Raw genomic sequence first — 21,514 nt, 5'->3', positions numbered from 1 at the left:
ATTCCAGCTGTTTCATTACTGAGCTCACGTGAACAAGAACCAGTGAGTTAAGTAACTCTATCAACTCTGACACTGAAGTCAGAGATGCCCAAGGCTCAGACCTAGAGGCAGAATCCTGTGGCTCACAGAGCTCTCCTTTCCCATCACAGGAGGGTAGCAGGTGTTGGGCCTGAGTGGCAATCAAACCATCAAGTGAGAAGTAGTAATTCATATCAGAGCAAACACAGAGGTAAATCTCACTACACTTCCCTGTGTCATTATGATTGTAGAAGGCAAAAGTTATATTGCAGTACCACCCTATCTCTATAAGTCATAAACCAAGAAGAGAACTCCATTAGAGAAGCACAGAATGGGTAAGACTAGAAGGGACCACAATGGGTCACCTGGTCCAATCTCCCTGTTCAAGCAGGGTCATCCTAGAGCACATTGCACAGGATAGCATCCAGACAGTTCTTGAATCTCCAAGGAGAGAGGCTCCACAACCTCTCTGGGCAATCCATTCCAGTGCACAGTCATCTGCACAGCAGAGGTTATTCCTCATATTCAGGTGAAACTTCCCATGCATTGATTTTTGCCTGTTGCCTCTTGTCCTATTGCTTGGCACCACCAAGAAGAGCCTAGGTCCATTCTCTTGACGGCCTCCCTTCAGATACTGGTAGACATTTATAAGGTCCTCTCTTTACCTTTTCAGGCATGTGCTTTAGTCTTTAGGGTTCACATCTGGATGCTAGTCTCAGCTGGGAAAATTATTCTTCAGTATGCATAGACATGGCCTAATTGTTGGAATCCATCTTCCAAATAATTTGGCAATACCATTAGTGTTATTTGTACTCATTGCCTTTTTGCATACTTCAGATTCATTAAGCTTCACAGGATCCACGTAAGGGGTCACAGTCAAAAGACCTTCCTTATACCATGTCACATGGTTCTCGAATTTCAACATGCCTAGTAACCTCCATACAGATTATATAGTGGTAACAAAATAAAAGGGTTTTAATAGCTATTCCCAAATCACTGGGTCTCGGAAAGTCAGAGTGGATTCATATTAAAATGATAGGATATTAATTTATTAATTGTCCTATTCAAAAATATAATATAATTAACCGCTTCAATGATCCAAGACAAACTATCTTCTCTTTCAAGTAAAATTGTGTAAACCAGCCTGCAATCAGTTTATAGAGCATTCAGTTAAAATACTATAGTCCTAAAAAATGCCAAAGTGTTATGATACTTTCCAATGCATTTAAATTCACATCATGCTGAAGCACTTCACTAGGACATGCAATATTTTGCATTAGCTTTAAAACTACAAGGAGGAAGTGTTTTAGAAACTTGTTTAACAGCTGCTTGATCTGTAAGCTCACAGTTCCTGCAAAACAGGTATGTTTATGTTCTCACAGAATATTCTTTTTCATTTTAATTAAGTCACCTGCAGGTCCAACCCTAAGCATTAAGTCTGCATATAAATCAATAAATAAACAAAGCAAAACCAACCAACAGCCTCTGATCTCTGGGGCCTCCTCAGTTCACTTGATAATTCCTTCAGTGTTTTCACTCCATTTGGCACCAGGACTGAAGAAGGGGGATTTGAAGAGAGAGAAGTAATAAACTACAGAAGTGCTCTTACTCTGAGGTGAAGAGAAGGTGAACTCATTATTTCCACTGTAGAAATATCTTGAAATGTTAAGAAAGCAAAAAAAATGTTGCAAAATAAAATTATACCCCCAAACATTTAAAAATGGTAAACTGAGGCTTGAAGAATAAAAGAAGTTAACCACAATCTGACATGAGATAAAGAGCAAAGGAGGGAAGAGAAGCCAAAGATTCCAGCTCCAAATCTTCTGCTCCTAAACTAAAGTAGGAAAATCCTGTGGGTGGGAGATATTATGGTAGCTTAGTTTTCTCCAGTCTCCACAACATGAAAACCTCCTTCTGCTCAACAGCTTAAAAGAATTCAAGATCAGAGCAACAAAGTTGAAAAGGTCAGACTAAACTCATTGCTCACACTGTGCACTAAAAATATACAATGCTATGACAAACGGCTTGATGAGCACAAATGGCAGAAGACTGAACGCTGGCTTCCCCAGAGCTAGTACAAGTTTACAGACGATTTTCAACACAAAAGAATTCTGACTTTTTCAAACAAATATTTGAAAGTACAAGCTGATACTGAAGAGGCCCAAGACAGCATTCTTTTTTTCTGCTTGACACTTTGTGCATGCTGGAAGGGAGATACTGTTCTTGTTCATATCAACACTCCCCTGAGCTTTTTCCAAGAAAGATGGATTTTGGCTTTGAAGTCTGTGAGAGGAAGTTACAGTTTGCAGCTGGCAGATATATTAATAGGATAGGCACTGGCAGACTGGAAGGGACATCAAGTAGATCAGATCGTCCTATCTCTTCGCAGCTCACAAATGAAACACACAAATTTCCCCATCCAGCTAACACAAAGGCTTAGAATTAATTTTGAAAGACTTTTTACAGTAGGCAAAATTTAGTAATCTGAACTATGCAAAAGTAACAAAAATAGTACGGTCACAGCCACAGATAATGGATGTTTTTAAACAAGTTAACAGTCATGCAAGATATTTTGCTGTGTACATTTACATTCCATTTTGACTGTTCACAGAGCCTAATACTACTTAAATCTATTTTTAATCACTAAAGAAATTATTTAATTGGCTAAGAGCTACTTTTTATGTTAAATAATAAAGCATTAGTTCATGTGATACTCTTGGGCTTGCCTGATGACCCCTGCAATCTAAAACAACTTCAAGGCTTCTCAAACTGGAAACTGACTGGACAGAAGCTATTCCACAGAGCAAGGATGACAGGGAAACAGCAGTGTTCACAATCATCTTTCAGTCTATCTCCTCTGATGACAAGGTTTGAGAGATGGCTATGTCAGAATGCTGCAGTTACAAGTAAAAACTGAGTTTGCTTCCCAGGGAAGAAGTGACAGCCTTACATGTCTGAGAATTTTAGAGCTCGGGAAAAAACACTATTAGTTTAAATTCCTTCAGACTATAATCTGGCCAAATGAATGCAAGGTCTCAGACCATGAGCAGAGCAACTTTTGCTCATCACTTCAATGGGTAGCAAACTAAGTTGTTTTTTTTTTTTGTTTTTTGGTTTTTGGTTTTTTTTTTTTTTGGTCTGTCTTGAAGCAGAAGTATGCACAGATCTAGGAATTTAGCTGGACATAACCATTTCCTATAAGAAAAGCCAACAGTTTATAAATTCTTGCATTGCTACATAAGTAGTGGGATTTTACAGCCAGCACTGCCTTTATAAAGCCATTAATGTTCTCATAAAAGCCTAACATATTTTCAGTACATAAGTTTTCATGCTCTAGATTACAATTTTACAGAAGACAACCTCTGAGCCTGAGCTTGAAACAGCTTGACATTGTCCTTTCAGCTTGTTCATCAAATTAACTTTCTGTCACACATCAGATGAACAGCTTCCTTGGTTTCTTGCCTAATCTAACACATAATCCAAGCAGTTCTCTTCTCAAGCACAATCAGAAGCAAAACCAAAAGACACTGCAACATTCTCGTTTTTTCTAACAATATATTCAGTTTGAAATTTTCACTTCTGCCTCTATCTAAGAAACATTACCCTTTTAGCAAATCATTTACAGTGATGGGACTCTGATTTTAGATAAGATTAAAAGAACATATTAGAGATACACAAACCAAGAGGTCTGAGTTGCTTACAGGACTAATAATGTGTTATGGGTCCTTTCACAGCTAGGTCACTGGTTCAAATTCAGCTTTAGCTAGTGATGAGTGACAAGGAACAATTAGCTAAGAACCCAGTCACAAATCTGGCCTCTTATCCCTGACTCTCCAATGTATTCTCTTTGAGCACTTGGGCTACTCACCTATTCTTTCCTGCAAATTCTACAGATGTATAAGAGTAGTATTATAAATACCATACTAACCCTAAAAGACTAATTAATTCAGGATTCTGAAAGTAAAAAACATTATCAGAAGATTACAGTATTGCTACTTTCAGGCTGTTCAATAGTTAACATGAAATATATCAAAAGGAGACACTTTCTCAGGACAGGTCAACATCTCAATGTCAGAAAAATCCACTAAAACACACTGTCCACACCTGCATCAGCCCTACGTATCTGGATAAAACGTGAATTACCAAAGGAGCCTGCACTGCTGCTGACCGTACTGTTCTTGACCTGTGGCAAAACAAAGGTTTCCATTTTCAAAGTGTGATGCTGGCATTTTACCACTTCAGATCCTTGATTAAAAACAAGGAATGAGAACAACAAAAGAATACAACTCACAAACAGTACCAACACACTTGAAAGGTGAGAAATAATGCTGGTAGTTTAGACACAACATGATAGCTTCGGTAATAACCTGTAACTGCTACAAAAATCATTATACCATCTCTTGCATACTCCTGATTTCAGAATACTATTGAACTATGACTCATACACAGCACTGAGAATCTTTCACATGTGCTGGGAAATTTAGAAGGATTACAACTATTCCATGTTTTTTTTTTTCCAAAGTATCTTCAAATACTTTAACCACAGGACAAAAATATGTTTTACTGAGAACATATTTTATTATTACTTCCACTTCAGAGTCAACTATGCCTTTCTTTTCACAGGAAGCTCAAATGCAGCAATTCTAAAGGACAAATACTGTGGTCAAGAGCATTAGTGAGACAATGCACAACAAATTAGTGCCAAGAAATCATAAAGGTGAAAAATTAAGCTTTCCACTTCCAAATCTAGTTACCAAATTTCAACTTGCTGACAGAGGGAGGGAGCAATATTCAAGCAATGAACTTCAGATATAGTTTAACAATAGGCAGAGTCAACAAAAGCCACAAGTACAATTCCCAAATGATTTAACAGGCCACGCTTTGCCAAGCTCCTATTGACAAAATTATGAAGTAAACACATCAATCGGTGTTACAGCATTGCACTGAAGTTACTTGCTACTCTCTGACATTGTGTTTAATCTATCTTCAACCTCTTGCTCTTGTCCACTGACATGAGTTGCAAAAATAATAGCAGTTTTATCCTCTTTTTGTAGTTGTTTTTTCCACCAAGCTGTACTTCTGTTAAATCAGACAAGCTTGAGAGGTCTTGTGATCAACCAGAACCATCAGGAAGTGCAGCAAGGAGAGAAAGAGGAGAAATATACACTACACAAAGTAGAAAGTCCACATGCAATTATTATGCCTTTGCAGGAAAGATGAGTATTTCTTTACATCATACATTAGGGTCTATGCATGAACTGAATTCTAAATAACAAAGTTATTTGCATCTGACTGTCCCTGACTGAGGGTACTCTGACTACTCTTTGCAAGTGGGGAAAGCTGAAATTTTTATATTACTTTGCAAATCTTATTTGGAGTTATCTTTTTTTCTTAGCCTACTAAGTCTTCATTATTACAAAAAAAAGGTTGCTTGTCTCTAATTCTGTGTAGAAAAAAGAAATATGAAGATGTAAAGTAGTATATGGCATCACAAAGCCCCTCATATTACATTCACACAAAAGCCTACAGAAGGCATCAGATCCTTTCAGTTAGCCTACATACTTGCTTTTTATTTATAAATGGATTTTCAGAGGAACTGAAAAACTATTTTGTTTCCAGACTGTCTCAGGTTAGATGTGCTAACTGTACTCTCTCAGTCCCCTGTATATCAACAGAAGACTGTAAATTACAGTGTGGAGTTGTGTCAGTGTAGAGTTTCGGTTCTGATAGAAGGGATCTCTTACCTTCAGACAGGGACAAATCATCAGCTGGAGACACCAGGTCTGCCTGGATTGCAGGGCCATTGCTCAGCGATGTGGTAATCTGATTTGTCAAGATAACCTGCAAACAGACAAGGAGAGGGGGAAGGGAAATGAATTTTTATAGCCACTAGAAGGCAGAGAGAAGCCCAGGACTGGAATCCTCCAGGCATAGCATCCAGGTGATCTTCAGCAAATTCAATATTCAGAACATTTTGAATTATCTGCAGAAACTGAAAGAGATAATTGCAAGAAGTGAAGGAAAAGAGATATTGTTAAAATGATGAAATACTAAACAACAGCATGTTGATACATATAGCCACCTAAAATGAAAGTACTGTTCTGAGGAGCTTCATTCATCTTTTATTCATCTTCCACGAACAATTTGATGTTCCTTACAAAAACCCACCATTTTCTTCATAGGCAATTAGGAATTCTATATTCCTAGTGATTTCCACAAAACTTACATTCTTCCTTCCTTTGGCTGAAACACAATGCCATGGAGAAAGGTGCCGTAGGGATCCACCAGCATTGACCTGAAGCCCAAAAGTACTTAACGTCACAGAGCTATCTCTACACAAGAGGATTTTTGAGTGTTTTTCAGGATCACAAGAGTCTGATAAACAGACTGTAGTACCCACACAGTGCTCTCCTCTGACAGCATGAGCAATGGTTGTGCTTGCAAGAGATAAACAGTTCCTTGTGCCCTTGAACATGTACTGTTTTCTAGTAACAGAAAGCATGAAGGCAAACACTGCAAACAACACGGAGAGAAGAGCATAGGTACAACTACAATTATCTCATAATGCTCTGGATCTCTAATCAGCTTTCCACAATAACAGTTGGCATCCATTTTGCTGACTGACAGAAACTTCAGAAATTACCTTTTATTAAAAAAAAAGGAAAAAAAGATCCTTCTATTTGCACTGAGAACAGACCCCATTCCAAACAAACTCTCTTTGAAATGAATAGCCTGTCTTCAGTTGTATTTAACACAGGAGAGAGGGAGAAAGGAATCCTACATGCTACTCTGGATGTGGTTTTATCATGCTACTGGAATAAATTAATATCTTACCATTGTTAAAAGGAAGAGGAATTCCTCTGCTCTTCTTTCCACTGCTCCTCCTCCCTCCAATCATGGCTTCCTCTTGCTTTCTAACACTCTCAGCAATATGATATGACACACTCCCCAGTTTCACATTCCACTTCAAGATCCCACATAAGCAGTGTGAGATCAGAAAGTAATCAGACTGATGGTGGTGTGCAGTATTGTGTTTTCTTCAGTCAGCATGACATGAGCTGCCATCAATATTATGGAGTGTGCAACCTTTACCAAGACTATGACTCTACACCCCTCACATCAGCTCAGCCACATCCATGCTTGCAAACAGCATGATGGTGTCTGAGAGCTTTATGGACTGTATCAAGCGGACTAAACTGAGCAGTATGTAAGTCAAATCTTGATCTATTCAACAGGAATTCCAAACCTTTAAAATATCATAGTGATGCCCCTCATTCTCTTCTGCTGTTGACTACAAGCTTTGGGCAAACTTCAGCTGGCTATGATCACCCTACCCAGCTTAACCCCAGGGTGCACCTTCTGGAACGGGGCATTAATGACCACTGCAGAGAACACAGATGTGGTACATAACAGACTTGTTTGGTCATACACCTCAGCTGTGGTTCTTAGAGTACACCTTGCAATACTGCCAACAGCAAACACACAAGAAACACATTACACCACTCTGCTGTTTCCCTCAGAGTTGCTGCATATACCTCTAAGCACCCAAAAGCAGATAGCAAAGGGCCTGGTACACACAACTCCTTGCAGCTACAGATGGCTGTCCTGTTCATCAGATTACAAGACAAGATGAGTCAAGTAAATAACAAAGAAGAAAAAAAGTCACATTTTCCTTTATTCTTGCTGGCATACTTATCTTCCATTTTAGTGAGCTAGTTCATCCTTGTGACAGGATCAGCATCAAAATTGGTTCAAGGCAAAGAAAAGGAGGAGGCAGCCAAGAGTCCGTAGGGATAAGGAACAGGATGTGAGACCTTTCCTTCTTGAAACTATTTTCACTTTGTTTTCACCATGTCACAAAAGCCATAGCCTGAGTTATCCCTGGTATCCAGTACTAGAAAATGTGCTGAAACAGAACATACTAACAAACTTATACACAAACATACGAGTGAGGTATGAAGTTTTCATTGGCACACTTTTGTAATGATCACATTATTCACAAGCGTCAAGCTCTGTAAGTGATTCAGTCACCCCTGACTTGTGCCAAGATAATCTCTGCACTGTGTCATCATGTTTTTTATTATTTATGCACCACGTTTTAAAGTAACATTACCAGGAACATTTTTAATAGAAAAAAAATACCTAAGCACACCATATTTCATATTGTTTTCTTTCAAAGGAAACTAACTTTAAATGCTTCAAAAAATCAAAAGAAAAATGAACAAGAATAATGCAACAGCTTTTTTCTTTTTTTTTAATCTTTCAGATTTTTGGCCTCCTCTTTAACCAGGAACTCCATAGCATTTTTAGCTGTAGGACTGACAACCTTCTTCCACTCTCAAACTATGTCTCTGAACTTAGATTTCCATTTCTGATGTATCTTTCAGTAACAATTCAATATAATACCCTAGATTCCCTGCTATACTGTATAAAAATCAGCTTAAAAATGCAGAGTCCTACCCAAGTAAATGTTCCTCTCTGACTTGCTTGGAGGATGAGAATTAAGCATATTCCTAGTTCCATGACTTCACTGATAGTTAAACATTTGCTTAAATATGTGTTTGAATACCATATTGAATAAGTATACTTACTCTGAGATGAAGCCATATACATGTACAGAATGCTTATTTTGGAATTAACTGAAAATTATTCTTCATTTCTGCAAGCCTGCAGAACTAACATGGAGATTCAGTTCTCCTATAAGGCAAAAGGCTGTTAGCTAAGCACTAAATTTGGCATCACATTCCCTGTCACACTTCTGCAGCCTCGCTTTACTGCAAAATTCTTCCATGAGGTATAGTCACTCCTATTATCATATATATATATATATATATATACACACACGTATATATTCCTATTACTTTGTGCAGCTACCAGAATACAGTTTGAACCTCCGTCCGAGGGTATGCAGGTTACTCCAAACTCTCACTAGCTCAAACAAGCTGTGAGTCACTAGCAAGAGAAAAGAGGCTGGTCCTTTGCTCCAGTTATGATAAAAAAGTAAAGGCACTAAGATTTAGCAAACTGTTCTGAATACATACATCTATCTTCAAAATTTCAACCACATGCCCTTACTGGACAGTGCCAAGTTTTATTTTTCCATGAGTTAAACTTTGGTCACGCACACTTTGGCAATGAAAAGTGCCATTTAAACAAGACCCTACATTTTCAGCACTCATCAGTCCTATAGGCATTCAAGCTGAAGACTTGAATGTTAGTATCACATGACTCAGTGGCACATCTAAAGGCTATATTAATTTTTCCCCAAAGTCTCCTTCAGTAAACTGAAAGACATGCTCACATTCTGTTCTGTTATCCTTTGAAATGCTGTGATGTATTCAGAGAGTTGCAAATAAATGTTTGAGTGAACAGTTAAACTTGTGTGTGATATGGAGAGAAAACACAGGCAGTCAAGAGATGTGGTGTGAAATAGCTGTGTGACTTTCTGATGAGCAATCACATTTGTGCATGGACAGCATCCGCTCAGTCTTACACAGTGCTTCATACATGTGTGCACAGAATGTAATGCTAGCTTTGATGATAATGATGCCATATCTAACAAACCACCAAAAAGAAGGTTAGAATATCCCCCTTTGGTCTGATAGGTGCCACACTTGAAAGAAACCACCTCTCACTGCTAAACAGCAGTTGGAAACACACTGGGGCTGCAAGTCCAAGGAGACTTACTAGACAGTGCCTTGCACTGAACGAGCAATAGCACTTCCTCAACTTTACATTGTAGCTCTGCCATTAGGGTATAGATCAGATCTAACTTGTTTAGTACAGGAGAAATGCCAAGTCTTCAGGCTAAGTAGGCAAGGAAGAATTGCCTCTGTTGTGGTTCCTTTTGACAGATACTGGACATCATTACCAGCCAAGAACAGCTTCCTCATAAGACGTTCAAAGCCAGTCCTGTCTTTATTGTCTTCAGTAAAACACGCAACAGTGGGAATATTGCTACATGGTATTTTGATGTTATCATATTAAAATACATAATATTTTAAAATGCACCGTATTTTTAAAATACACAGTATTTTATGAGGAGTGTCTATTTTCAACATCAACTAATGGAACAAAATATTTTCATTACCACAAAAAATGCCCCACCTCTCCACACATGCAACTTAGACCTGACATGTGCAACAGGTAAGGAAGTTGTGCTATTGTTTTCCATTTCTATGTCATAATGAATGAAGTGTGTAGGGCTTCTCCAGTCAGTGACTGTACATGAATGGAAAACACTCCCTATTGCTAAAAGAGGGCAAAAAAGAAGAAAAGGCCAGCTGAACAGCACAGTAACACTGGAAACATGTCTCATGCAGTCTCCTATGGAGTTCAGTGAACCACTGCCTTTAGCCTTTCAGTCTATTCATTTGCCATTGGTTAAGTTGGCTATTCGACAAGTGCAAATGTATGGTTCTCAGCCTTCCAATTCTGACAGAATCATAAACACTCTAGACATTCACTCAGATTCAGATTTCAAAATCCTTTCTGGGAAAAAGTTCACTACTTAAAATACCACACAAATGATGGACCACAAAATTTCCCAATCTTTTCAAATTTTTACTCCAGCATAGCAAACTTGGATTGTAAAACAGCCCTGTCTAACCATCAGAAGTGTTATGAGAGTAAGAAGAATCCTTCTTAGTTAGAAAACCTGGAGATAAACACAAAGTAGGAACACATTTTGAAGTTCCTAATTTTACACATTATAAAACCCCACAACCTACTCTTCTGATTACTTTGTCACTTTTTAAAGGTGCTGATATCTGGGAAAAAAATGAAAAAAAGAAGTTCTCAAGATAAACAGCATTCATGTTCTAGACAGGTCATTGCTTCTTGTAAGATTAATCCAGAAGTCAACGACACTGTAAATATCCTGTTAAAATCACAGAATATGCTGAGTTGGAAGGGACCCACAAGGATCATCGCAGTCCAGCCCATTTTCTTTTCCTAGGCTTTCTCCTCTCTTGCCAAGTGTCCTTCAGGGGGAGTCTGTTGGGGTATTTTTGTGGTCTGTGTGGTTGGAATCTGTTGGGTGGGCAACTCAGTAGTAGCTGCTGTTCTTTTCCAGATTTGTGTGTATATATATATGTTATATCTTTTCTGTTTTTAATTGTCTCTCTTTTGTATTAACATAAGAAGCTTGCTGTTTCGGGTTTTGGGTTTTTCTCCTCTTCAGGTTTTTTTCCCCTCCCTCCTTTTCCCTTGGTGGGGGGATAATCTAACTCTGTGTTGGGCAGTTGGCAGTTTGCCAGCCCAGCCTAACACATTATCCCTTCAAATCCTGTGTCCAAGGCATTTATGAAGATGTTGAAGAGCACAGGACAGAAGATGGAGCCTTGTGGAACCCCACTAGTGACAGGTCACCAGTCTGATGTCACCCCATTCACTGTTACCCTCTGTGCTCAATCTGTGAGCCAATTGCTCACCTACCACTGTGCTGGACATTTTATCCAGATGGATCCTGTGAGAGACAGTATTAAGAGCTTTAGTGAAATCCAAAACCATTACATCAGCTGGCTTCCCTTGATCAGTTAGGTGGGTTACCTTGTCATAAAATGAAATCATAGAATCGATTGGGTTGGAAAAGACCTCCGAGATCATCAAGTCCAGTCCCTTTACCAGATCATGGCACTTGGTGCCACGTCCAATCTTAGTTTAAAAATCTCCAGGGATGGTGAATCAACCACCTCCCTGGGCAGCCCAGTCCAATGCCTGATTACTCTCTCTGGAAAGAATTTTTTTCTGATATCCAACTTAAATTTCCCCTGGCAGAGCTTGAGCCCGTGTCCCTTTGTCCTATTGCTGAGTGCCTGGGAGAAGAGACCAACCCCCACCTGGCTATAACTTCCCTTCAGGTAGTTCTAGACAGTGATGAGGTCACCTCTGAGCCTCCTCTTCTCCAGGCTAAACAATCCCAGCTCCCTCAGCCGCGCCCCATAGGACTTGTGCTCCAGTTCCTTCACCAGCCTTGTTGCTCTTCTCTGGACCCACTCCAGCACCTCAATTATCAGGTTGGATAAACAGCACCTCACTCATGAAGCCATGCTGGCTGTGACCAATGACAGCATTGTCTTTCCAGTGGTTTTCAATACCTCCCAGAATAATCTTCCCCATAACTTTACTAGGCACTTAAGCAAGACTGACAGGCTTGTAGTTTCCAGGGTCCTCCTTCTTCCTTTTCTTTAGAATCAGGTTCCAGTCAGCTGAGACCTGTCCTCATTCCAAACACTGTTCAAAAATCACTGAGAGAGGTTTTGCAATGACATCAGTCAGCTCTGAGGATTCTGGGATGAATCCCATCCCATAGACTAGTAGGGATCCAGCTGGAGCAGCAGATCTTGCACAGTTTCAGGGTCCACTGGGAGCTGATCATTCTCTCAGTCCTGGTCCTCCAGCTCAGGGCACTGAGACCCCCATGATCTGTCATTCATGTTGAAGACAAAGAAAGCATTAAACACCTCTGCCTTGTCTCTGTCCATTTGTAAGGTGACCATCCTCATCCTGTAATGGACTGATGATATTTCTGTACTGCCTATTGCCATTAATGTAGTTGAAAAACCTCTTTTTATTCTCCCCCACATTTCTGGCAGCCTCAACTCCAGCTGAGCTTTGGCCATACGAATTTTCTTGCTACACTGGCAAGCAGAATCTCTGTAATCTTCCCATGTCACTTGAACTTGCTTCCACTGGGCACATACCTTCCTTTTTTGCCTTATTTCCAAGAGAAGGTCCCTGCTCAGCCAAGCTGGCCTTTTGCCTCATCTGCTTGACTTCTGACATTTGGGCCCTGCCTGCTCCTGTGGCCTTAGGAGGTGATGTTTGAAAAGTGACCAGCACTGATGGACACCAGCACCAGCAAAAACATCTTCCATGGGGACCTTACTAATTCCCTGAGCAGCCTGAAGTCTGTTCTCCTCATGTCCAGGCTGAGGTTTTGCTGGTACTTTTCCTCCTGTCAACAGAGATTTTAAACTTGATCACTTCATGGTTGCTGTGGCCAAGATGGACACCAATCTCTGCTTTGCTCATGAGATCCACCCTGCTGACAAGCAGCAGACCAAGGATGGCATCTTTCTGAGTCGGGTCCCTTAGCATCTGTTCCATAAAGCTGTCATCCAGGTTTTTTAGGAATCTTCTGGCCCAGGTTGTACCATCTGTGTGATGCTCCCAGTTGATTTCTGGCAAGTTGAAGTGCCCCATAAGGAGAAGGGCACTTGACTCAGGAGTGTCCCTTAGTTCGTCAAAGAATAATTTATCAGTGTCATTGTCCTGGCTGGGAGGTCTATAGTAGACTCCCACAGGGACATCCACACTGACTCTTACCCAGAGGCTCTCAGCTGTGCCACTGCCCACTATGAGCTCCATACATTCTAACTTTTCTGTAACATACAATGCTAACCCTCTGCCTCTTCTTCGTATGTTGTTGTGAAAACAGAATCACCTTCCACTGATATGATTTCAGCAGATGCCAGTTTTCTGGAAGCACGTTAGAAAAGTAAAACTACTTATTTAATGTGCCTAAACTCCCAACACTGCCGTTTATTGGGAATGGCCAAGTTCCTGAATATGGAGAAAGTCACTACGGGTCCTGGGAGAGTGCCGGCCTAAGAACTTTATGCAGAAGAATAAGCAAACTATTTTTTGTTTGGTTATTTATACAGGACAATTTTTCAAGTACTCCTTCTGCCCTTCCTAGACCACACTGAAGCTACTAAATCTGAGTTTGTCATCCTTGTAAATCCAGTTGAGTAAATAAGCCATTTTCTGTAAACTTGTGGTCTCAGTCTCCTTGTTAGTTTATTGCAAAATTAAAGGGAGCTCAGCATAGAACTATCAATCAGTAACCAGCACAGGTAAAAAGCCTTCTGGAATTTACCAAGTGGCAGAAAACCACACTGTTTCATGAAATGGCTCTTTGTTAAAAGAATGGAGCATAATTACTCATTTTGCATGCAACACTATTTAGGAAAACTCGTATTAAAGGCTTCCTGTTGAGCTGGGAGAGAAAACACAAGGACACTTGCAATAATTCCAAATTATTCCACCCTTATTAGTCCATGTATTTTGTGGTTTTCACTGTATTCAAGCAACGTCACTAGAGAGCACCAAGTACAAGTGACAGTGTGACTGGGATGCTGAGTGTGCAGGTTGGAGGAGAAGGAAAGCAAGTTTTATTGATCCCTAGATAATCTTATTTCCGATCCCTGAGAAGGCACCTCTCCCTTTCCCTGAAGCACAGAGCTTTTAATGAGGCATTCAAGGAACGGGTTGAAACAACGGTGACTACTATCGAGACATTAGCTAAAGGACAGTACAAGAAGCAATCCCACAAAGCCAGATGGGCCAGGCAGCAATCCTGGAAACAGAAAAAAGGAACAGTGAGAAAAGTGGGGTGCAACAGCATGCTTCAAACAGCTGAGAAAACTAGTCTTCTCCTTGATAACCTGTTACAGCTCCTCAAGACTGGCATCAGTCTGCTCAAGGAAGAACCCTAAATTACCCCATCTGTTATAACAGGGTGTTTGTGATCCCCATCTAGGCTATGCACTGAATTGGCTTTTTCTTCACCTTCTGTTTCTTCAGTGGGGTTTTCTTCAGCATCAGTAGCCATTTGCCACAAAAGCTGTCAAAAGTCTTTCAAGACCTCAGCAAAATTTGTACCTAAGATTCACAAGGAAGAAAACTTGCTTCAAACTGAGCATTTTTGGTGAAATCAGGAAGTTACAAACAGAAAAAAGAAAGTCTAAATGAAATACCAAGAGCTCCTAATTAAAATAAGAGTTTTAAAGAGAGAATTGCAAGTGCCCACAGCTATAGCAGTGCTTGAAGACAGTTACTACAGCACTGAGCCAGTGAGGGACTCACCTCTCAGGAGAGTGGCTTTTACTGTGAAAAGCCTCTGCACAAACAAGACAGCTCTGGGCTCCAGGACCAAATCAAACATTTATATCACAACTATTATTATGATAGAACATTAAACATATACACATATCTTCATTCTTAGAAAATGTAAACTATTTTGGCTCACACAAACCAAATACAAAAGAAAACCCCAACAGTTTATCGTTTCAAATCCTAGCAAATCACCACGCCCACCCAGTACTAGTCCCAGCAGGTGTCCCGTACTCTCAAGCTGAGTGGTCCCCAGCACAGGCATCTCAGGTTTCTGTGGGGAAGAGTGCAAATACGTCAAGTGCTCTATGGAGTCCAGCTATCACGACGAAAAAGCCTTGTAATAAATGAAATTCCCATGTCCAAAGTCAAATACCACTTCTGCTGTTTAATCAAGGCCAAACCAAGATACTCAAAAGTAACTTCACATATTTTACTAAAATGGTTGTAGCTAACACCGAAAGCACAAAGCTTCTCCACTGCAGGCATAAGCAACAGACAAGAGCCCACATTTAACAGGTGCTGCTAGTCCAAATTAGCTTAGAGACAAAGTACCCATTACAGAAGTCTTGCTTATAATATGACAGAGGCATACACTGGTAACTGTGATACAGAGGTTAGAGGGAAGTAGATGGATTTTTTAGATATAGCATAAAGCTACCCTGACTAAAGGCAAAGCCAAGGCCTGTCAGAATTCACATCTCAACCAGTGTAACCAGAATTTGGCATAATTCCCTGAATAACAGATATATACACATAAACCACCAGAAACCTATTGAGAAACACTTCCTAATCCTACACGCAATGTAGCAACAAGTGCTTGCCTTGCCTCAGAGCAAGTTCAGCTGTACCTGTGTTCAGCTGTACTTATTTTCATCATATTCGGGGGGGGGGGGGGAAGCAATAAACAGTCTTACAGCACAGAAATAAGAAGGCACAATTCTCTGGAAGGCTCACAAGTACCTTTTAAAAGATTAGAGATCTGCTGTTCAGGACACATTGCTGGCTAGCTGCAACCTTATTAGAGTTCCTAGGAGAGGACTCCCAGCTCCTGTTTTGCCATGGTATCTCCACCCAAGTTTCTTCCCTTTTCTCCCTCAGTCAGTCAATTCATAGCAGCAGAGCTCATTTTATAGTTATTGGATTTCATGGGGTATAGGTAGGTATCTTTCAGAGACTATCCATGGTATTTACATTGAATTTATTCTGCTTTGCATAGGAAAAATACAAAGTTATGCAATTCTATTCCATAAGCCTTCTGGAGAAGTGTCTATGCACATTCCTGCCAACTGCTTAAAAAGCATCACAATGAATTAATACTTACACCAGAAGAAAAAAAGAAACAAAGCAAAACAAAAGCATGCTGTTTACAGGCAGCTACATGTCTTCAAGTTGAAATAGCTACCACCCAGCAATAGCCTGAGGTCTTTAGCCCTTCCTACTCTGTGAACAAGGAATGCAGCCAACACAAATGTAACTCTCAAAATCCATGCTGCAGCACCTTTGTGCTGCTCAGTGTGAAAGGTTTGTGTGCCTGGAAGTCCTTCACATCCAGCAGCCTGCACAGACCTGTTTGCAGAGCCGTGTGTAAGGCATCCCCCAGAGGGATTGCCACCCGCCTTCAAGTCGTTCCAGTTGCCCAGAGCTCCCTGTGAGTTTCCAGCAGACCTTCACTCTACTCCACCCTCCCCTCCAGCCTCTGCTTAATGATGGCTTTCTGAGATGAGCTTACTCCTGTGTGTAGCTAGCGATGTACTCCAGCAGGAGACTGGTCTGATACTGGCTGAGGCAACACAAAGTACCTCACAGGAAACCACTCTAATCCACAGGCAACTTTTCCAGCCCAAACCTGCTGCACTCTCAAAGCAGCAAATGCCACTGCGTAAAAGGGAGTTTTCTGATGAATGCCAAATTGTCTTGTAATAGAAGAAATAAAATAAAATTATGAATTCACAGTTCACTCCTGGATTGTGCATTGTTCTCTGCAACAGGGCTTTTGGCTGGTTTAATTTGTTTGGTTTTGAAGGATGGGGAAGAAACTGGGTTGGCTGGAACACCAGCAAGTAGTACAGAACTTCAGTTCTGTTCTGGCATGCTCCAGGCTGAGAAGAGAGATGAGTATGTCTCTTAACCGTTCATAAGACTTCAAGGAAGTCAGAATTTATGCTTACTTTTATCTCAATGAAAAGCCTAATTCAGTTTATTGGCACTAGTTAGCTTTCATTAGCAGATCAGAAAACAGACTGAAGGCTCTTTTCTTTCAGTCAATGGGTTCAGACCTTCTGCCATGCATCTACCCTGCTTCATCCAGCACTTAAAATTTACCTAGACCTATACAAAGTCTGTGACATCAAATGCCACTACCTTCTGATGGAATAAATGGCTTGTTAGCCCTATTGTAGAGACAGATACTCAGACACTAAGCAAACTGACTAAAGGTATCACAAATCTTTACTACCACTCTTAAACCCTGATTACAAGAACAGAGTTGGAAGGGCTCATACTCACCTAAACGCTTTAGGACACCTAGGACTATCTATCCAGCAAGTTATATAATTTTTTCCATATTTGGGGTTTATTTTATTTAGTTTTTCTACACCTGTCTATGTTTAGCTTTTTTCTAACAACTCAATAGGAATATGAAGTAATTAGAGAAGTGTCTATTATTCACTACAAAATTAATGAAATACTTCTAACAAAGGTCTGTCTAGGGCTCATGGTCCATTTTATATTGGTAAGTGTGCAAGCATTTTTATTGGATTTTGATGTTTTGACAAGCCCATCAGAAAGACCATTTAGAGTAATATACACATGCAGGTCTAGAGAGATATAGCATGTAAGGTATGACTTTATGTCATTAATTCCATCAATTTCTTAGATTCCTTCCAATTAATTCCTTCAAGCCTTCAAGACAGTGGGTCGCAGGAGACTCCCTGAGTCTTGGACACAAACTGAAACACCTGAATGTGCTACTGTAATTTATAGCTTTGCTGACCAGTTTCTAAAACACTTTCCCTAACTCCATCTTATCCCACATCATGACCCTATGCCAACATTTTCAGAGGGAGGACAGTGTTAGTTTAGACTGATCCTTGGTGCCTTATGGAAGCAGCAGAAAGCAGTTTTAGTATGTGCTGGAATATTTGTTCCCCTTGTCCATTCATTTAACCTTTCAAGCAGGTAATTACTAACACCATTGTATGGCTTACGTTGTTTTATACACAACATACTTTACCAGTACCACAGAAGCAGAGCCTCTTTTATAGCCTATGGATACATCAGAGAACACAGAATGCTTTACATCATGCCTGTTAGAAAGTTTTCTTGCTTTGTTATAGTAGTTCTACTGCCTTTCCCTGACCACATTTCAGACACAGACAGGATTTTTATACTTACAGATAATGGCTATGCTTAGATAATCATGTAGCTTTCTTTCAGTGTAAGCAACAGTCAGAAGGTCCCAAATACAGGGTAACAGGGAATTTGGATATATAACTCCATCCCACTCTTTCCCTATTTGATAGGTCTGTAGAGTATTAGGGTAGTAACTGATACTGCACAGAAGCCTGACAACCAATATAGCAATAATTTTTACAAAACAAGGTCAGCACTGACAGCATTATTTAGTGCAATTATGGCTGATTTAGTGAATGCTGTGCTCCTGGTGATTTCAAGGCATTCTCATGAACAAAATTCAGTTATCGTCCTCTATAGCTGCAATGACTGCAAAAAAACGTAGAAGTCATCCAGAAAACAAAACATCCAGATGCTGCAACAAACGGCCTCTCAAGATGTCATCAGTTTCCCTTCCCTGTGACACAGAGTTCAGAAAGGTATGAAAGAACAAGTGAGAAGGAACAGCTGTGAATTATATGTACTACAAGCTGCAGATATATATTAACATTCCATTTCAGACATTTTCATACACTGAATTGCATTTGTACTTCTTTAGCCTAACCTACAATTTAGCCAGTAATCTTTTTCCATCAGAAATATTTATAATATTTCAAAACCATCAGTAGCTTCAGCTTCCCTTAAAATGCAACAAACATATAAAATAAACCAAGTACATCTAAGCAAACCAGTCTGAACGCTGGGTAGAATTTTGCTGTTGTACTAGTGACTGTTTTCATACTCGGTATCATTTAGCCTTTGAGCTTTGTAATACATCAATATTGCTCTAATGGAGTGCAGTATTTTTATGGAAAGGAAGATTCCTTGGATATATTTGGCCAGTTTCCTAAACCTGCCAAGTTAGATGGTTAAGAGCTTTAGCCTTTAATATGAATCACTAGAAACCTCTTTGAAATTTAGCACTCAAGATGGAAAATTAACTAAAAAAATTTCATGAATCATTTTTGTGCCGAGTCTGCAGTGGGACCCCCCCACTTGGGCTTTGCCTAATACAGAAAAAATGGTATTTGAGATTGTCCAAACAAAATCATGGGCCCGTGAAACTATACTCAAGCTAATTTCTCACCTTGTGCGATAAAAATCCTGTCCTCAATATCACTGCATAAATGCATGCACAAGGCAGCACTGTAGAAGTATGTTCTCTCTTCTGTGTCAAGGAGGATCAATCCTGCAGAGTTGTTTTGGCAAACCTTTTCCCAGTACTAACTGGGATACACAAATCAAACTGTGAGGATTTAACAGAGAAATTCCTTCAAAAGCAAATAAATTCAAGCATGGAGGTGTTCCTCTTCATTTCAAAAATTGGTATCAATTTGTTTGGGAAGTGGGTGATAACTGAGAATAGCTCCAATGGTTCCACTGGAAATTACATCTGGTCTACCAGCATTACTGTTTCTTACTGTTGGTACCTCCATTTTTATGCAAATATTTGTAAACATTTAACAAAACAAAACCAAAGATATTTATTCAGCTATCTGGGAATACTAGTATATTTACAGCTGTAACTAGGACTACAGAAATTTTGAGAGTTGATGTCAGGTGAATAAAATCAGGCTGTGGCACCTTCAGTGATCCTAAACTCTAGGAAAACCTTGGGAATGGTAGAGAGATACTTCACAGTTAGAAAGCATCTGCTCTTTAGGAATTAAACTTAACATAACTAAACAATTTTTAGACCTCATTCTAATTAGCTCAAGTGAACAAAGTTGGGTCAAACCTTCTGAGATTTGCGGTGCGTCCTACAAAAGACATATACAGGCAGCAGAGAAAAACAGCCAGTGTCTTCTGGACAAATAACTGAAATTTTGCAGCAGCTCTTGACTAATTGTTCACTGCAGCTAACAATATTTTAATATCATTTCCTAGGCTTGCTATTGAAAATCACAAGATTATGCTTTTTCCTTGGACCCCATTGTAACTGCTTCCTTCAAAGCCTTTCTCAAGTAACCATGACAGAGTCTCCATTGTGGAGTTCAGCAAAAATTGTAAAGATAGCAATGTTAGAAATTAATTTCATTAATTTAATTCAGAGAAAACCTTAAGAGGAGCAAATGATGTTTTAGTCAGCAGAACAGATACTCTGTTGTGCCAGTAGGTTTTGTGCAGCCCCATGACTGAAATAGCTTCTTCCAGTGAGGAGTGAGAAACTTGAGCAAACACATGGGAAACCTGGCCTAGATTAGAAATGCATTTCTGCATAGGACTGAAGTGTATAAGCAAATAGTGTGGGAAATCAGGAGTAAAAAACCCAGTAAGCTGCTTCAGGTCAGGCTGGAAGTGCATCTTCAGATGCACAAGGCGTGGGGCAGGAAGGTAGGAGCTACGGGATGCTACATGCCAGAATTGGCATGCTGAAGGTGAAATAGTGACTTTCTCAGGGAAGGAAAGGATGTATTTGCAGAGTTCCTTAAAAAAAGATAAAAATAATTCAATGCAAGATCCTTGGACTTCAAAGCAAGGTGCAGTAGCCCAGCAGTGTGACAGAATAAAGATAAACAATTATATCTGAATTTTGGTGAAAATTCATATTTATCTGGATGTTAATTTGCAAAATACCTTGTGTGGTGTGGAGATGTACAGCTTTTGAAAGCAGAAGGCCAGTTATGGCATATACCCCTTTAGTTATACTGTCTGCTTCATGCAATCATCAAAACGTATCAATTAGAAAAGCATTTTCAGTAGCAGAACTATCAATTAAATAAAATTATTTTACCATTAGCTACTTCTTGGATCTAATTAAAGATAACTGACTATGGCTTATTTTACAATAAATTGCTCCTCAAAATTGTTACTATTTGCTCTTTTTAAAATAACCTATATCTGCTGTTACCAAGCTTTAAAATTCCATGCGTGCAAGGAACATCACGTAATGGATGGATTGTACTCCAGCTGTCTCTTGGATTTATCTCCTCCTCCAGAACGTTAGATAGCAACTTCAGCGTAGAAACTAGACTGACAAGGTTTGTTCTCATTTTAAATTTTATTAATATTACTCAGTTTTTATTCCAGACTACATAAGATTTAATGCAAGTCTGGCTTTATTGACCCAAAAGGAGTTACACGAAAGTGAAACATGATCATGGACTTATCTCTTTCCACCTTCATCCTTTTGACCATAAATACCTTTCCAGAGAAAGTTCAGACTTTTCTTAGTAAATCTTCACCTCAATTAATTCTCAAGACA

General features: G+C 39.6%; 1 protein-coding gene across 6 annotated transcripts in view; it reads right to left on the bottom strand.

The window, feature by feature from the left end:
- Positions 1–21,514, bottom strand: part of RAD51B (RAD51 paralog B) — a 369,445-nt gene that overhangs the window by 208,516 nt on the left and 139,415 nt on the right. For all 6 annotated transcript variants that reach the window (XM_071558149.1, XM_071558152.1, XM_071558154.1 and 3 more), the window contains one exon: positions 5,763–5,859. In XM_071558149.1, coding sequence (XP_071414250.1) covers positions 5,763–5,859 — 97 coding nt within the window. The remainder of the gene's footprint in view (positions 1–5,762; positions 5,860–21,514) is intronic.

The sequence above is a fragment of the Pithys albifrons genome, chromosome 6 (genome assembly GCF_047495875.1).
Source record: "Pithys albifrons albifrons isolate INPA30051 chromosome 6, PitAlb_v1, whole genome shotgun sequence".
Taxonomy (NCBI): domain Eukaryota; kingdom Metazoa; phylum Chordata; class Aves; order Passeriformes; family Thamnophilidae; genus Pithys; species Pithys albifrons.
Note: the sequence above shows the minus strand (reverse complement) of the source record. Positions and strands in the feature narration are given on the sequence as shown.